Source organism: Notolabrus celidotus, chromosome 2, assembly GCF_009762535.1.
Source record: "Notolabrus celidotus isolate fNotCel1 chromosome 2, fNotCel1.pri, whole genome shotgun sequence".
In the NCBI taxonomy this organism is placed as follows: Eukaryota; Metazoa; Chordata; class Actinopteri; order Labriformes; family Labridae; genus Notolabrus; species Notolabrus celidotus.
In genome coordinates, this window is record NC_048273.1 from 19,446,947 (window position 1) to 19,464,325 (window position 17,379).

The 17,379-nt window shown below is 40.7% G+C and overlaps 2 protein-coding genes across 2 annotated transcripts in view; one reads left to right on the top strand and one right to left on the bottom strand.

The window, feature by feature from the left end:
- Positions 1 to 299: 299 nt before the first annotated feature.
- On the top strand, positions 300 to 5,593 carry guk1b (guanylate kinase 1b). The gene is made up of 8 exons (XM_034677394.1): positions 300 to 347; positions 1,541 to 1,661; positions 1,888 to 1,929; positions 3,531 to 3,627; positions 4,203 to 4,341; positions 4,568 to 4,652; positions 4,737 to 4,822; positions 4,902 to 5,593. The coding sequence occupies exons 2-8, from the start codon at positions 1,550 to 1,552 to the stop codon at positions 4,932 to 4,934; spliced, it is 594 nt and encodes a 197-aa protein (XP_034533285.1). The 5' UTR covers positions 300 to 347; positions 1,541 to 1,549; the 3' UTR covers positions 4,935 to 5,593.
- Positions 5,328 to 17,379, bottom strand: part of obscna (obscurin, cytoskeletal calmodulin and titin-interacting RhoGEF a) — a 43,914-nt gene continuing 31,862 nt past the window's right edge. The window contains 24 exon segments of the mRNA XM_034706163.1: positions 5,328 to 6,293; positions 6,450 to 6,599; positions 7,286 to 7,382; positions 7,632 to 7,646; positions 7,755 to 7,978; positions 8,714 to 8,953; positions 9,164 to 9,269; positions 9,464 to 9,631; positions 10,089 to 10,211; positions 10,766 to 10,894; positions 11,055 to 12,804; positions 12,946 to 13,023; positions 13,115 to 13,160; positions 13,957 to 14,109; positions 14,194 to 14,220; positions 14,313 to 14,485; positions 14,572 to 14,649; positions 14,743 to 14,803; positions 14,913 to 15,113; positions 15,197 to 15,284; positions 15,497 to 15,665; positions 15,772 to 15,884; positions 15,980 to 16,110; positions 16,852 to 16,981. Of these exon segments, the coding sequence (XP_034562054.1) occupies positions 6,113 to 6,293; positions 6,450 to 6,599; positions 7,286 to 7,382; positions 7,632 to 7,646; positions 7,755 to 7,978; positions 8,714 to 8,953; positions 9,164 to 9,269; positions 9,464 to 9,631; positions 10,089 to 10,211; positions 10,766 to 10,894; positions 11,055 to 12,804; positions 12,946 to 13,023; positions 13,115 to 13,160; positions 13,957 to 14,109; positions 14,194 to 14,220; positions 14,313 to 14,485; positions 14,572 to 14,649; positions 14,743 to 14,803; positions 14,913 to 15,113; positions 15,197 to 15,284; positions 15,497 to 15,665; positions 15,772 to 15,884; positions 15,980 to 16,110; positions 16,852 to 16,981 (4,631 nt within the window). The 3' untranslated portion in view covers positions 5,328 to 6,112.

Genomic DNA, 17,379 nt, shown 5'->3' on the forward strand with positions numbered 1-17,379 from the left:
AATTATTGCTTTTGGTTTCAAAGTCAAAATGTAAAAGAAATCTGGTGCTCTAGTATCAATTCTCAAATCTATAAACAGATGTACCCTCCCCCTGTGTACGGAACTCCCACCTTTACCTGTTTTGCAAATTGCATGAGGAAGTGGATAAACACAGGCCAGCATGCTCGCATGTGATTGGTTGGTGAGCTGAAGAGAGGTGGTGGTAATTCAGATTGACAGTGAGCTGCTTCAGTGAGTCAGTGAGGCACACACACACACACATACACACACTCACACATTCATCTTACAGAGTACATTAAGGAGTCTGCTATCAAACAACACAGTCTGCACAGGAGTCGTAAGAGAAGGTAAGCTGGAACTTTTGCATTGCTATAAACAGGAAGTTGTTGAATTACTAGATTTATCTGCAAAATCCTAAAACAATTACGTTTGATTTCATGGGTTGAATGTAAAACGTAAACTAAAAAAGCAGCCGTATTATTGCACTGTACTGTAGAGCTAGGACAGTTTATGCAGTGTGTGCAAGCTGTTTAAATATTTCAATACATCTGCATTTGGGACTACATTTTCTTTGTCATAATTCTAAAGTCATTGAGGCTCTTTAGCAGATTGGCTCCTTAATGTGATAACAAATATTTTTTAATTGTCAAACACTGTTTGTATAAGTGTAAAAGATTAAAAACTTAGGAGAAGGTGACAAATATTAATGGGATTCTGTGAATCTCTTTAACAGTTATTACTGACATTGCAGTTGAAGCTAATAAAAATCAAGTCATCAAAGGTAATGGAGATGTAGGGCATGTTTTTTTGCTGTCATAGACTTTGAGTAATTATATCAATGAAGAGAGTAATTGAATATATTTAAAAGTGTCCCTGAAACATTATCTTGTCTCAGTTCAGAAGGTAAACAGGTCACCTGTCCAGGACCCTTTGTGCCGCCTGGCACAGATCCAATTAATCCTGCTGACCGACCTGCCATGACTTCATTAATAGGCATTCTTAACATTAACCCTGGGGCCTCTGGCTGTCTAACGAGTCTGCAATTAGGACTAAGACATGTTTAAGTATTTTAATTGAGGAAATAGGAAGTATGATTTCCTAACTGTCAATTAAGTAATTGTGAAGTTTCAAACCACAAGAGCAAAACGTGTACTCCATACCTTCTGTGTGCATGTTGGGACGTTTCCTCCTGACGGTGTTATGGTTAAAGGGAGCTCAGATCAAAGGATTAGTCCTACTTCTCATTAGACTGTTAACAGGACAGATGGTGAGCTGTGCCAACTCTGCAGGAGGAGGGGCAGAGATTTAAATCATTAAGAAAAGAGGTGTTTTAACCAAAAACATCACCCCGTTGAAAGCTTTCCAACTTAAAAAAAACTCACATCCCGATGTCTTCTGTACATCATTCACACTTGAGTATCTCCAGGTCAAAAGATCTTAATTTAATCTGCAATTGGCACAAACCTGAGCTTCCTTGGTCACGTTCTCTCCTCCCACCTGTCTGTCTGTTTGTCTGTCTGTCCGTCCGTCTGTCTGTTAGTCTCAGAGCATGTCAGGACCAAGGCCCGTGGTGCTGAGTGGCCCCTCCGGAGCAGGGAAGAGCACTCTGATGAAGAGGCTGATGAAGGAGCATGAGGGCGTCTTTGGATTCAGCGTCTCACGTATGTCCGTTTGCCAATTGCTATTCGGCATCAGCAACAAAAACATCCTGTCTGTGGAAGAAGTAGGACAAAAGAGTCACTCAGTGTCTCAGTCTGATGGTCTATTTCTGCACCAGCCAGTGATTTGTTTTATTGCAGAACTTTAGATATCATAAAAAGCTTTTTAGCTAATGATGTATTACCTTAATTCTGGGTGTGTTTTTAAAATGAAGTCTTCTCTTCAAAGACACAACGAGGAACCCACGACCAGGAGAGGAAGATGGCAAAGGTACAGTAGTTCCATCTCAAAAAAGACTTGTTGGTGAAACTTTGTAGTCCCTACACACTGATTGAACATGCAGAAGCCCCGGACATGGATTCACATTGTTACACCTCTTTGCTGTTTTGATTCTAAGCCAACATCCCCAGCCCTCTACCCTACCTGCCCCGCTCAAAAAAGAAAATAACGCCAACAACACTTCTTACTCCCAAGTGAACTGCACAAATGGTTTTGTCCCCCTGTGTAGCTCCCTTGGTTTAAAGGGATAAACCTCTCTGTGCCTTTTTTGCTTTCTCCATAGGGCTGAACAAGCTCCCCTTGCTTCTGGGGGCTGCTTTACTGCCCGTAGCAGACGTCTTATCCTCTGAGGACTTAGAAATGTCGAGCTCATTTTCGTGTCCAAACGAATCAGAAACCACAGATAAAGGTGACCCTAAGTGTGATTCCTGATCACAGTTTTTAAAGGCAGAGGGATGGGGGTTACTTTCATCATCCTGGCACGCTCTCATTGGATTTGTAGGAACTAGTGGCGTGATAATTTAAATTTAAAAAAGACAACAAATTTAAAAAACAGAAAAGATGTATGGATTCAGAATCAGACAGTCTGCACTTTGGAGTAAAAAGCTCTTGAAAATAGCCCCCTGTGATGCCTCGGTAGTGACTCCCCCCTGTTTCCAGTCCTGTGAAGTTCTATCTCCAAAAAAAACCTGTCCCATCTCCTCTGTAGCTGATCGAGCATGATTATTTGTAACCAACCATTAGCATCTCTGGAGAAAGATCCAAAAAGTAAAGTTTCCAACACTGCTTCCATGGGATAAAAATTCAGAGAAAATACTCTGATGAAAAGTCCTTCATTTGTAAGCAGCTCAAAAAGCTGTTCATGGTTTTTTTTTGTGCTGACAGTTTTGAACAATTAACGGCTTGTTATTAATCTTGCATATGCCCCATTAATAAAATAAAACAACAGTGCATTCTGCTCACCATGGACAAGAATTAGATTTTTATTTGTACTGCTGTTTCTCAGAGTGCTGTTTAAAAGTAACCCAGCCTTTTTTCAGGCGTATTATCGATTTGTTTACAGCACAGCCACTTCCTATCCAGCTTTTCTCTTCAGATTGTTACTCCAGTCTGAGCAGACTCCTTCATGTTGTCATGCTAATGATTGTGTGCCATCGCAGTGCCCATTAGTGGTGCTGGTTGTAGTAACGTGTTTGTCTCTAAAACTCAGCTGTTTTAGATCCCCAGAGGTTTTGATGTGTCGAAATAATGTGTGCTGTGACAGTTACACTAATGACATCATTAGAAAGTAGCTGACAAAAAAACATGTTTCTCATCTTTGCTTCTCTCTTGGAGAACGACTGCATACTTGCCTGTTTCTTTTTAAATAAATTCAACACACAGTTTTAAATTTAGCTCCAAGGACATCATATGCTTGAATGTACATCAGCGACCAAACAAAACATTGTTTATGGCATCATCCATTCGGCCTGTTACAGCTGTAATTTTACTGCTAACTGTGTTAAAAACTGTAGTGAGTGTTGCTTTGATTTTGTTTCACTGTGCATGTTTTCCTGACAGTGACAGGTTCCTTATAAAATTGCATCTTACAGACTATCACTACACAACGAGAGAGGCCATGCAGGAGGGAATTGCAAACGGAGACTTCATAGAAAACGCTGAGTTCTCAGGAAACCTGTATGGAACAAGGTAAACACTTTAATCCCTGCTATACAATTAGATCCATTATGGATTTATTCTACTTTATCTCCTTTGAAAATTATACATTGTCTAAAACCGCATCTATATTGTTGCTGTTGTTGTTTTTTGTGGTCTAAGTACTGTATCATAGATCTGCGAACGCCACTTTAAAGATATAGAGCCTCAGGCCTCATATAAGAGAGTACCCTTAGGATTAGTCGGAGAGATCAACAGGATATATAACATTCAGGTCACAGATGGAGCTGTAGCCGCATTACGTCAAAAAGAGCAGCACTGTGGCTCAGCACCTCGAGTGTTACGTGTAATCTCTTCCTCTTTTTCTAAGATAACACACACTCACTGAAGCACAAGGCTGAGCAGCTGGGATCGATGCAGAGATCCTCTTAACTTAGTCACTACCAACAATATTACAGGTGTTCACACTAAGTATATGATCCAACATTGTGAACGGCCATTGTTTAGATGTGGTATCCTTTTGACTTTGAAAGAAATACTTCATTTTAACTATGTATTTAGAAATTTGAATGCTAATCTTATAATGTATCGTTGCATTGATTCTCTAGTAAATCAGCCATAGAAGACGTTCAGGCCCAAAACCTAATCTGCATCTTAGATGTGGACATCCAGGGTGTGAGGAGGATTAAAGAGACCGACCTGAACCCCATCTACATCTCCATCCAGCCGCCCTCCATGGACATCCTGGTAATTGTCCAAATTGCTATACACTGCAATATTAAAATGTTCTTTTATGCATTTGATATTCAGCTCTTGTGAAATATAGGCTATTTAAGACATGCAAATGTTGTACTCTGAGATTGCAAAATTTGATCTACAGCTTCATGTTTGTTGCTAAAATAATCCAGCAAACTAAAGCACAGGAGCTCTTATTTCAAACATGACGTCTTGTTTCTTTTCTCTCGTCTCTCAGGAAACGCGTCTGAGAGACAGGCAGACTGAAACAGAGGAGAGTTTACAGAAACGGCTGGAGGCAGCACGCATTGACATGGAGCTCAGTAAGTTTCTCAACAGTTCTTTACGGAAGTGACGCTGAAATATAGACACCCAACAGCAGCTCATTTACTTCTCTCTTTCATAAGGCAAGGAGCCCGGAGTGTTTGATGTTGTCATCATCAATGATGACTTAGAGAGAGCTTACGAGGAGCTGAAAGACATTCTTAATGAAGTGAGTAATACATAAAATATGCAATGATCTGCATAGGCTGTTGCAAAGACATTATTTCATCATCTTTCTTCTTGCACAGGAAATCAAGAAAGTTCTGGAGGCCCAATCTTAAGAAGAAAACAAAGACATGCTCTTTCTGCTGCTTGAAAGAAGAAGCAATCCTTTTGACTCTGGCCTGACTTAGTCCACCTTCACCGAGTCATTGGGTGAAAAACTTTGTTTTTCTTTTACCTTCAAATGGTCAGAGTATTGCTCAGGGCCGTCTCACACTCAGTGACGATCAGGTAAACAAAAGGGACTTTTAAGACAAATATCTGATAACAAACTAAAATAAGGGGGGTGGGGTTGTGTTAGATTTACCAACACAGTTAGTCATACCAGTAGTTGATATCTAGGTTTCAAAGTCACGGCCCAGCTGGCTCAGCTGCAATCGGGAAGAAAAACATTTGACACAGCTGCTGAACGCAGTGCAAAGTTTGGTTTATGTAACACAAAGTTTGGCACTGCATTTTTTTTCAACATGTGAGATGCCTCACAAGTCTGTTTCTAATTCACACACTCAAAACAGTCTCTTCTGCATTTAGTTGTTTTGTTGAGTTAACATACAGTAGAAATATTTTCAGTCATAGTTGAGAGAATTTTCAAAACCTCTGTGATTTATCTGTGTGATTAATTTAATGTTGATCAAATAACGGCTCACATGAAGAATGAAATCTGTTCATCTGAAGTACTGTGACCGGAAGTATTATATTTGAATGACTTGTGTGTATGTTTTGGTGTTTGTATACATATAAGTCTGAATAAAGAATGTCAGAAAATGACCATCTTTGAGCCATATAATGTATCTTTTTATTCTCTAAATCATTCAAAATTTAAGTATGAAGAGATTTTCAATAAATCCTTTTCTCTAGTTAAGTTAAAGTATAACTCAAGGGCAAAACATGGCATCTTTTTATATATATATCATTAATGTATCACTCTGAAAAATTGCTGCTTCAATTTTTTTCCTCTAAGCCAAACCTGCTCATGCCTGATTCTGAGACATGTCACAAAAATCAACATTTTACAACTCATGCACTCACTGCTTGGACTTAACCTTATCCCTGATATGTTCTCATATAAACCAATGCAAAACTAACACACTCACTTATACACACTAATGGATAGATACACAAAAAGAAAGGTATTAAGACAGATCACATTTTCAAAATCAGAGGATCTACAGTGATTTAAAAGAGACACACAGGAAAGCTTCTTGTGCTGGTGAAACAAAACCTCTACAGTGCGTCCTTACTGAAAGAAGGGACCCTGAAGCTTGGTGTGAACCTGGTCTCGTTTCTCCTCCTTCTGCTTGAGGTAATCTTTAAGCTTGTCCGTGGAGAAACACACTTTGGAGGGTCTGGCTTTGTGTGGGGTACGATGTGCACGCAGCCAAGGGATCTGAAGACACTCTGCTGCGGTGGGTCTCCCCCTATGTTCATGTCAGAGAAAACAGTTTAAAGTTCTTGAGTCACAAATCTGTCACACAAATAATCAGGGACATGGATCTTGTTCTTCTCACTGAGTTTACATGAAGAAAAAGAGTACAGTTTGAATCTTGTGAATGCAGATCACATGTAAACCTCACCAGGATTTATTATTCAGACTGCTCTTCATGAAGTTTAAGGCTCCCTCGGACAGACCAGGATAACAGCATCCAAACTGGATCTTCCCCTTTTTGATATTTTTGTCTTGATCCCAGCTGTGCTCTGCATGAAACGGGCTGTCTGCACTCAACCTAGTGCAGGAAAAAATAATTAATTCTTTAGAATTAAATACATGTACAGAAGATTCAGACAGCCGCTTTGTTCAATCAATCAATCAAGCTTTATTTATGTAGCACCTTTCATACAAATCAAATGCATCCTAAAGGGCTTTACAGCAATTGAAAAACAAGAAAGAAGCAGAAATAAAACAATGGCAAGACATATCAAGGGAAGACAGTACAAATAATAATTACAATTAAAATTAAATAGAGACTTATTCACAACCAAAATAAAATATATGTAATTAAAATAAGTTAAAGCATCAAAATTAAGAATACAAATAGTTAAAATAAATAGATTTATAAAGAGTAAGGATAAGAGTTGAAAAATAAAAAAACTAAGGCTAAAAATATCAATAAAACTGAGTAGATAAATACTTTACCTTGGTTGACATTACCAAAGACTTCAAACACTTGTGTCTTTTACTTTTTATAAGAAAATTTTTCTACATATTTAATTTGTATCTAGTAAAAAAGAAAAAAACTAAGATCTCAGTCTTTTGAGAAAGTATATTTTCATCCAGTGGCCACTGCTTTACCTTTAGAAAAATGTAAGATACAGGTTTATGCTGCTGGAAAAGCAAAATTATTAACATAATTATTATTTGATTTGTTAACCATCACAATTTTAAACAACAAAGCTTTTCCTTTGTACTTACATGATGAATGACAGGACTCCTATGGCCCAAATGTCAGTCTCAGGCCCGACGCCCTGACCTTCCAGGATTTCCGGAGCTTTAGGGAGGACAATATAAACTGACAAAACAGACAGACACAGGATACCATTCACAAAGTGTTGTGCTGTTACTGGCAAACCACATCCACGTTCATGCTTATTTGTTTGAATTGGGAAAAATTCACAAACTTGAGACCAACATATTCTAAAAACGACAAGGACATGGACTTGTGTTTGTTAGGCTATGGTAGCTAGGGTCTGCTGATGAAGATGAGGTTAGGTTGAATTATTTCCATCCATCAAGTTGTCCTCCATTAAAGTGTGTGTACCTTTGCTGCGGCAGTCTGTTGGAGGTCATGACAGTCAAAGGTTTAGTACATTAGAAGATTCTACAACGATGCAGGCATTCAAATCTCTTAGTTTGTTTTTGTTGATTAAAGATGCATCATTACCTTTGTTGTCCGACAGGCCGTGAATGTGCTCTATTTGGAGAGGCTGACCGGGCGTGAAGGACTGGGCCGAGCCAAAGTCAATTATCTTTAGGTGGTTGCCATCATCCACAAGCATGTTGTCAGACTTCAGGTCCAGGTGGATGACTCGGCGGCTGTGAAGGTAGTCAACTGCACTCAGGATCTGAACCAGCAGCTCTGCCACTTGAGTCTCTGAATACAGATCTCTGAGAAAGTAGAAAAATAAGAAAGAGAGGCCTTCTTAGCTCAACCACAGTTTGTTTGGGATAAAACACTTATTCTATTGTGTGAAGGATTGCCACAGACTGATGGTGCTGGACTGAAATAACCTTGTGGCCAATTTCTTTTTTATATCAGAAGTCACTCCATTAATGCATGTTTAAATAATCCATTAGATGACTTCAATCATTGCCTGTAACACCATTTAAGTTGTTTTCTGTCTTAGACTTTGAAGAGTGTTTCATTTTATTTAGTAATCAGTTCTCCCTGGATCGTTTCTCCAACAGGACTCCAAGGAAAAAATTAGTAGTAGTTGTAAATTGGTGGTTTTTCTCTGTAATGGCCGAAGTCCCTTGACAGAGTACTTAATGCAGATGTTTGCTATAAAGCAAGGGACTAGGACTCATTCACAGTCATCAGGAAAACATCCTCCTAAATTAAAAAAATAAGAAGACCACATTTTATGGCCAGATGGTGAGCTGGAGTACAAAATGTATGAAAGCCAGATACAAACACCTACCCACTCTCAGTGACATCTGGTAGCATGTTAAAATAAATAACACATGTCAAACTGGTGAAGGTTTTTCAGGGATGCAAAATATATATTTCTTTGGATATCAATGCATTTTATTCAAAATAAAATGCTCAATATTGTTGTAAATTTTTAACAAAATCCAAACATCCAGCTATTTGTATCACATGTTCCTCCAGCTGTCCTGTACCTCACTGACAGACTGTAGAGCAGCTCCTTGCCCGGGCACAGCTCCTCCACTAACACCAGGTAGCGTGGGGTGATGTAGGCTGTGTGCAGCTGCACCAGATGAGGGTGATGAAGTCTCTTCAGTAGCTGGTATTCCCTCAGGACCAGCAGTCTCTGCTCTGCATGGTAAGGAGTGATCTTTGCAGCGAACACTTGGCTGGTGTCAGCATCCCTGCACAGGGTTACGACGCTGAAACGACCTCTGAGAGAGAAGAAGAAGAATAGATGGGGAAATATTGAGCAAGTTCATGTTTTGCAGGAAACTAGAAACTTTAAAGTTACAAGGATGTTTCAAAACTAATGCAAAACATACCAAAATATTGATTAATTTAAATGTTGAAACAGAAGAAAAACTTTCCTTTAAAATTACATCCAGATTATTTTTGGTAATAAAAGAAGTGAAAGATCTCACCTGTTGATCTCTGACAGGAAATTGTAATTCTTGTGTGTTGTTTGTCTCTCTGACCCCTTGACCTTTGACCCCAGTGACTCAGTCTGGATGAGAGGAATGTGAATTTCTGTACAACAGAGTACAATTGACAACTCTTACACTGTGCTGTAAGGCTTTATGTATAATACAATCAAACAATGAAGTAAATCTTATGTGACATTCAAAAAGGCCTGATCTGATTTCAAAATAGAAAATGTGAAAACGTAAGAAAAGATTTCAGTCATGCAGTCGTAAAAATGCAACATCAAGTATTGTTCTTGCCCTCAGGATGAGTAGACATGACAACAGGTGCTGAGGCATCACTGAAGGGTCCTGCTCCTGTCTTGGTGATGCAGCCCATCCTGAACACATAAGAAGCTCCTCTGGGTAAATCCTTCACCACATAACAGCTATCAGTGACTTCCTCTGACAGGACCGTCCAGTCCCCTCCTGACAGCACAACACATGGCACACGAGTTATTCTTTCACAAATATGTTGAATGCAGATTTTACTTTTGTTTCATTTGAGTAAAACAACAATAATGTCAGCAATATTTTTATTTAAGAAACAAAATGTTTGTTTTGAGTTGCAGGGAAAGAAGAATCATACAGACTTCAGACAAAAACTTGGAAGTTCTTTCTGGACCCTAACTGGCTGAGGAGTTATATTTTAGTATTTCCATGCATGAAAAAAAGAAAATGTACTCATTTCAGTATTGACAAAAACTTGTTACAAATGCAAAAATCAAAGGAGTTTAATTTTCTATGATTCTATGATAAGAAATGTAATAGTAAGATATCAAGATCAAAATGCTTCACGAAAAAAAGTAGGGTGTTAAATTTGATCTCCCATTCACACAAACCACCATTTAATGTCTGTTCTGCTGTGTAATCTCTGTGAACTCACCATCTGTACAGTACTGAACACAGTAGGTGACAGAGTCACCGGACTGGACTGGTTTCCAAGTAAGCAGGACTCCACCTCCATCTAACTGGAAGACTTCAGCCTTGTTTGGACGGATTGGCAGATCTGGAAAACAAGTTTTAGAGGACAGTGATGACAGCAAAATCAGCGAAACAAGCAAACAAACAAACAAACTGTGGGAGCTATTTACATTGTTTCGTTTATTTGATTATTTTTACTTTAATCAATTGATTTATTCATTGTTATTTAATCTAAGGTAATTCACTTTGATGCCATAGGGGTATTAGTATATTTCGTTACTCACTTTTATAGGTTGATACTTTTGTACCGGGTGACGTCTATATATACATTTATGGGCTGGTAAGATAAGAGGGGCCGACACCGGGGATGGTGAATGCTTTTTTACCAGGAGATTTGAAAGAGAAGCTACCCTTTGTTTGAGCGAAGCTTTTTGGTTATACAATAAACCACCAAAAGACTGAATACTTGGCTGGACATTGACACTTTCTTGGACACCATGTAAGATCCACTCCCTGTGCCCCATGGCCGGTTTTTGATTTGAGATTTAAGTTTTGTAAGTTGACCAAGTCAACAAACAAACAAACAAACAAACAAACAAACAAACAAACAAACAAACAACAGTTGTCTATTCAAGTTACCTTTTGTCTTTAAGAATCCAGGTACTTTGAAAGAGGGTAAGAGTTTAGACGTCCTCTTTTTTGAACTCTCATGACTGCTGCCTCTGTGCCTTTCTGGTGGAATGGGAGCTGATCCTTTAACTATAGGCCCTAAAAGACAAAGAATAACAAAAAACACTATATTGAAGCAAATTACACTCAAATGGAAGGTACAGACATAAAAGTAGTTTTTAGTTTCCATACTAATATTACTCTTAACATATTTTCTGTTGACAATGAAATAAAATGAGCACAATTTGCAGTCTCTCACCTCCTTTACTCACGTCCTCTTTACTAGAAGACCTTGAAAACAGCTTGGTCAGGCTGGAAGCTGAAGCTCTCATCTTCTTCCTCAAAGACATGGTGGGTGTATCCGGCTTCATGATCTCTCCCAGCGTGGGTCCTAGCTCCACGTTATCAAGCTCAGAGTACGAATGACCGGTCCAGGACTGCCTGCGAAAGATTTTTAGCAGTCCCAGCTTGGGTGACCTACCAGTAGGTGGCCGGACTTCGAGGGCAGGAGCAGATGCATGCCTTTGGAGCCCATGTGCCTCCTTCTTGTCCCTGGCTCTAGGAGGCCTTTCTGGAGCCTGGAGTGATGAGAGACTTGGACTTGGGCTTGCCGACAGCGAGGTCCCTGACTGGGCTCTGCTGTTTATTGATAAGTTGGGGTTGGAGCGAGTGCGGGTACGTGGCGGGGCCTGGGGTAACAAACGTCTAGGTTTGACTTCGTGGAACGAGGAAGGAGATGAAGTAATCAGAGGCTCTCCCTGTTCATCATAACCATCACTCTCTCCTGATCTGTATCTTTCTCTGAGATGACCATGACTCAGCTCCTCATAGGAGCCGACTCGACTTGAAGACTCGGAGCCACCATGCTCCAAAATAGACGACTCAGCTAGAGAGCCCTGGGAGCCAGCAAAGGTGTCACCCTCGGCTCGCTCCTGCTCCATCCTGGGGCTCCTTCTGTCTCCAGCAAGGAAGCTCGATGGAACCGAAGATCCACCCAGCACATTACTTCCTTGTACTGGAGCAACAGAGCCTCTTCTTCTCGTGGGTCTGCGAGGTGGACCTGGGATGGCCAACAAGTTTCTCCCTGCCACTTCGTCATCTGTAAAATCCTCCTTCACACTTTGAGAGCCTTCCTCCTCAGCAGACTTTGTGCGTGTTGGTGAGCTTGGAGACCGCCGAGAAGACTCATCAAGAGACCTGCTCCTCCTGTGAGGGGGTAGATTGGCGTGGGCGAGGCTAACACCGCTGTCAAAGGAACAGGACTTCTGCATTGAAGTTTGAATAGAAGCCCGTCTCTGGGCACGATTTGTCTCTGTGTCATCCTCCACGTATTCAATAAGAGGCTCATTTAGACGTCCCGAAAAGCTCCTGCGGAGTGGTTTGCGGCCTCTTTCCTGTTTTTTAGCCTGGAATTTGTCCCTTAAAGTCATGTGTCTGGCGGACATGGGTGACAGCTGATGAGAGGTGTTGTAGAAAGTGCTTCGAATGACGCTCCCACGAGGGATACGACCTCCATCACTCCCTGAACCCTCTTCCCCATCAGACATATAGAGGGACGGACTACTGTCTTTACTGAACCTACGCTCTCTTTGAGGCGTATGTTGTAACGAGGCTTCAGATGACGCCACTGACTGTCTACTAATACTCCGCTCTATTACACTTCTCCTTCCTAACATCTCTGCCTCTTCCTCCTCCCCTGGTGTCATCTCTTCTTCCTCCTCTGCATCCAGGTGGAGCTTGGTGACAGGCTCTGGGATGCGCGCTCTCTCTGTTAAAGGATCATAGTCCTCCTCTGTTTCTTCCTCCTCCTCTTCAGTCTGGCTGTAGTGCTGGAAGAAGTCCCAGGAGTCAGCTTCATCATACTCTGAGGAGGAGCCGCTGCTCAGAGAGGTGCTGCTGTGCTCCTGAGGCTCTCGAGGAACTGTGACCGCAGTGTCTCTGAGTGGAGCATCCAGCAGCTCAGGGATGGGCCTCAACGTGAGAACTGACCCAATGCAAGTCAAAGAGCGCTGGAGAGATAGATAGAAAATACTGGTGAGGATATTTTGTTGTTTTTAATGGATAAAATATCAACCAATTAACCAGTTCTTCCTTTTTTTTTAGTTAGCTAATTTACTAATTTATGACACATTGTAAAATAGTTAACCAACCTGCCACTTTCTTTTGGAGATGAAGATTTTCAAAATCTTTGTGTTGATTTCATCAGTATCCTCGCCTGCATTTTCATCCTGGAAACATATATTTTACATTTAACGCATTGATCACTCACAGAACAGTTGTATGCTTAAAAACAACCTATTAAGTTGTATATCCTCTCACCTGGAACCATTCATGGCTCAAGCACTCAAAGGCAGATGGTCGCTTCCTGAGTAAAGGAAAATTGGAAATTGTCAGATGTTTGAAGTGATGCTATGTTGCAAAACTTCCAGGAGCTGCACCACACCTCTTAGGGTACTCTTTCATATTAAAACCTCTTCATCTCCTTTATCTTTTTTTTCTTGCATGACACACTCTTCCCTCTCTCCCCTTTTCTGTATTTCTTTCTCTTAGCAGCTTTCCCACATAAAATTGCAAAATTGGTCAGATAGGTCTGGGACAGATCCGGCATCAAGCCGGCACTGCTGGCTGACTGCTGGCATGGCAAGTGGTATGTCAACCGGATGTGGACCAGTACTGGCAATGATGGCATTGTATTATGATGGCATGCCACATCTGGCCAGATTGTGGCTTGGTTTATGTGGCCCAGATCTGTCCATGCCGCATCTGGCCCGATTAAGGTTGAGCTTGTGATTAAGCTGGCCAATGTGTGGGCCGTCTCTGGCGAACTATATCTGGGCCACTTAAGGGCCTTCATTCTTTGCGGTATGTTGGCCGATTCTAAGTGTATTGTTGGCCAGAGCCGGGCCAGACCAATTTTGCTTTGGGAATTGTTGTGCCCAGGAACTATGGCAGCTCTGCACATCAGATTCCCCAAATCGAAGCAGCAAGAAGTTTGATTACGTTTTTCTAGTGGATTTATATTCAGCTGGGTGAAGCCTTGACACAAGCAAAGTTTATACATTTTGTTTTACGTTTCTATAAACATCAATGCTGGAGTTGCAGTTGTTGTGAGTGATTGGATAGCTTTGGCAGTGTATGCAATAAACAAGCAGGTAAATTACTCTGGATCTGGCTGGAGGAGCATGTAGAGAAACTTCTGGGCCTCTTGGCTCCTGTAGGTGACATCAGGGGCATCCCAGTTCAGAGTGCCTTCTCCCACCCTCAGCAGTGTAGCACGATCCGTCTCACCCACGAAAGGACATCGGCCCACCAGACTGTCAAGGTAAATACAAAGATTGATGTGAATCATCATCATAACTCAGGAGCAATTTTTTTATGTACCATAAATTGATACATACCATATGTAGGCTACAACACCTACAGACCTGAAATAGAGAATTAGAGAGACATTGTTTATTTCTAGTAACTTTGAAAATTGAATTAAAAAGCAAGTCACCAGATGGTTGTTTACACTCACCAAATATCAGACGCCACAGTGACTGGTTCCTGGTGAACAATCTCAGGGGCAACAAACTCTGGTGTACCAGTCATGCTGTACTGGTGTCTGGATGTGTCTATTTCTTGTGAGAAGCCAAAGTCGCAGATCTTGATTTCATCTCTGGGCGGATACACCATGAGGATATTATCAGGCTGAAATGAGTAAAAAAAAAAAAAAAGGTCAAGAGCTGCACCGAAAATAATGTCAGGGTCAATAATACCAGGTTAAATGGGCTCACTTTGATGTCCAGATGCATAATGTTCATGCTGTGAATGTGACCCACGCCTTCAAGGATTTGTTGGATGTAGGACTGAACCTGAAGCAAAGCACAGATTATTGCCATACACTGAAGCATAAACCGTACATCAAGTTTTTGAGCAAAGAAACATTGCATGTAGAATAAAAGTACCTCTTTCTCTGAGACAGATCCTTTCACGAACAAGTGGTCCAGAAGTCCATGAGAGCAACACCTATAGACTTTGTTAAAGAATTCTTAACTTAGTACACATCAAGCACAAAAAATTAAACCCTCCATGATAAAAAAAGGGATCATAAACTAGTCTTTAAATAGAAGGATACATTTCTGTGATCAGCACCAGCGTGCGTCTGGTGCAAAAGAAGTCCAGCAAACAGGCCACTCTGGGGTGAGCCAGACGGGACAGCAGATCCCTCTCTTGGAAGGCTCTGGTTCGGGTGTTGCTGCGCAGAGGCAGAAACTTGGAGGCAAACACTTCACTTGTCCCTCTGTGAACCACACGCTTCACTACCCCGAATGTTCCCCTAAAAAACAAATAACATCATCATTTGACATCTGAACAGGGCTCATGGGGATAGAACCACACCAAGATAAAGAAAAGGTTCACCTTCCAATTTCCTCATGGACATCATAGACAGAGAATAACTTCCTTCTCTTGCCCAGCTCCACCTCTCTCTCCTGACGCTCCAGCGGACCTGCAGACAAAAAAAACAAACCTGCAAATAAGAAAAAAGTCCACTTGGACTCACAAAAACACAATATTTGTCTTACCTTCTTTGCAATTACATAAATTCCTTTGCATTATACTGCAGCCGTTTTTCCTTTGATAAGCTTTGGAATAGAGATAAATTAATCCATGTCTCTAAAACTAGAATAATGATTCAAAGCAGCATGGGTGTTGCCTCACCTTCGTCCACGGTCAGCTGAGCCTGACATGAGGCATGGCCAGAGTCATTGTAGGCAAAGCAGGTGTATATGCCACTGTCCTCTCCCTCAGGGCACATTATGTTCAGTGAGCAGCGGGCACCATGCTGCACTATCTCCACATTCTCATCAGATGCAAGTTCTTCTCCATCCTCCAATCACACAAAAAAGTAAAGTCTTGATCAGGACATCTTCTAGGTCTCAAAAGTCTGATAAAACTTTTCTCCAGTGACCACTTAAGACATTGCAATTGCCTACCTTGTACCACTGTATTGTAGGAGTTGGTCTTCCGGTGACAATAGCAGTAAATGTAGCTGGTTGGCCGGGCTCTACACACAGGTCCTCAGCAGGCACCTGGATGGAGGGTGGAGCTGCACGGACAACACATAAGATGACTGATCAATCATAAAAAGTTTCAATATAGTTATTCATGTCAGTCCTTATGTTAAAGAGACAACTAAACAACCTGTCATCTCCTGCATTGACTCTGACATATAGATCTCCTCCTCCTCTTCCTCCAGGTAATACACCGGCTGCTGTTGTGCCTGATCCACTGATGCTGTTGTAGGAACAACCTCCTCAGTGCTATATTCAGCTCTGGAGATTCAGATAAATTAGAAGTAAGTAAGTAAGTACATTCTATTTAGTATAGCACCTTTCATAGAATAATATCACAAAGTGCTTCACTGAAAAAATATTCAATTTAAAATGAAATCATAAAAAAAATGAAATCATAAAACATTAAAAAAACAGACAATAGCATAATTAAAACTTTAGTCTGCACAAGGTGAGTCCAAGGTCTGTTTAAATAAATGTGTCTTTAAGAGTTTTTTAAAGGCGAAAACAGAGACAGCTGAACAAATATTAACAGGAGCGTTCCACAATGTTGGTGTAGAAGTATAAAAATTATTTGTGAGTAACTACATAAAAGCATGCAGAGAATGATTTTCAATCCATTCAAAAATCTACTTCATGAAAATATGACTCATAATATCTAGAGGAGAAAAAAAAGGAAGGTCCAGTCAGTAATGCTGGTGGTAACAAACTTACTGTTCAGTGTCTCCAGGAGGGAAGAGCATCTTAGCGATCGAGGTTGGGCTAAAATCAGTCTGTAACCACTTCTTAACAAAGACAGTGGACCAGCCCTCTGAGTCTGCATCTATGAAAACCAAAATGATGCTAAGCAGGAGCTTTAGGGAAAGGGAATTTAATATGTTTATTTTTAAATAAATAAATGATCATGTTTACTTTAATCTAAGTATATGGAATCATTGGAATAGCAAAAAGTTAAAAGTACATTACCGTACATACCAGTAGCAGTTATATTACATTTCTTACCTCCGTACTTGAGGGTTTAACCCCATTAACGCAACACAACAACCAGGATAAGGGCACATGCCCACTCCTGCATGTAGGTGCCACCTGTCCAGCACATGACCATCTTGTGTTCGTAGGAGTGAAGAGTTAGCTGGACATGCGTTGGCAGTAGGAGAAAGGGAAATGTTGAATGGTGATTTTGTTATCATGAAAATGATGACTTACATGGAACGGTCCATGTGAGGTATCACCTGCTTTGCGGCTTGTCAAGAGGAGATGGAAAAACATGAAGGTTATGGACAATGAGAGGCCAAACATGATGAACCGGTGTCAGAAAGACAGAAGAAATAGAACTAAATGAGTCATATTGCTTTATATTACCTGTTAAGAAGATCATATAGCAAACCTGGAGTTGGTGTTCACCTAAACTAAAGAGTTTCAGTGAGTACTGCTGAATTCTACTCTATGCCATAATAATACTTTTAATGCTGACATTGCTGACCCCCCCATTATGGTAACTGTGGTATAGAATAGATAGTAGCACAGTTG

Bases quoted from the DNA above. Each gene is read 5' to 3' on its own strand.
- guk1b (XM_034677394.1), top strand. From the start codon at position 1,550: ATGTCAGGACCAAGGCCCGTGGTGCTGAGTGGCCCCTCCGGAGCAGGG. The intron at 1,930-3,530 runs GTACAGTAGTTC...TGCATCTTACAG, and splicing joins AGGAGAGGAAGATGGCAAAG to ACTATCACTACACAACGAGA. The intron at 4,342-4,567 runs GTAATTGTCCAA...CTCGTCTCTCAG, and splicing joins CGCCCTCCATGGACATCCTG to GAAACGCGTCTGAGAGACAG.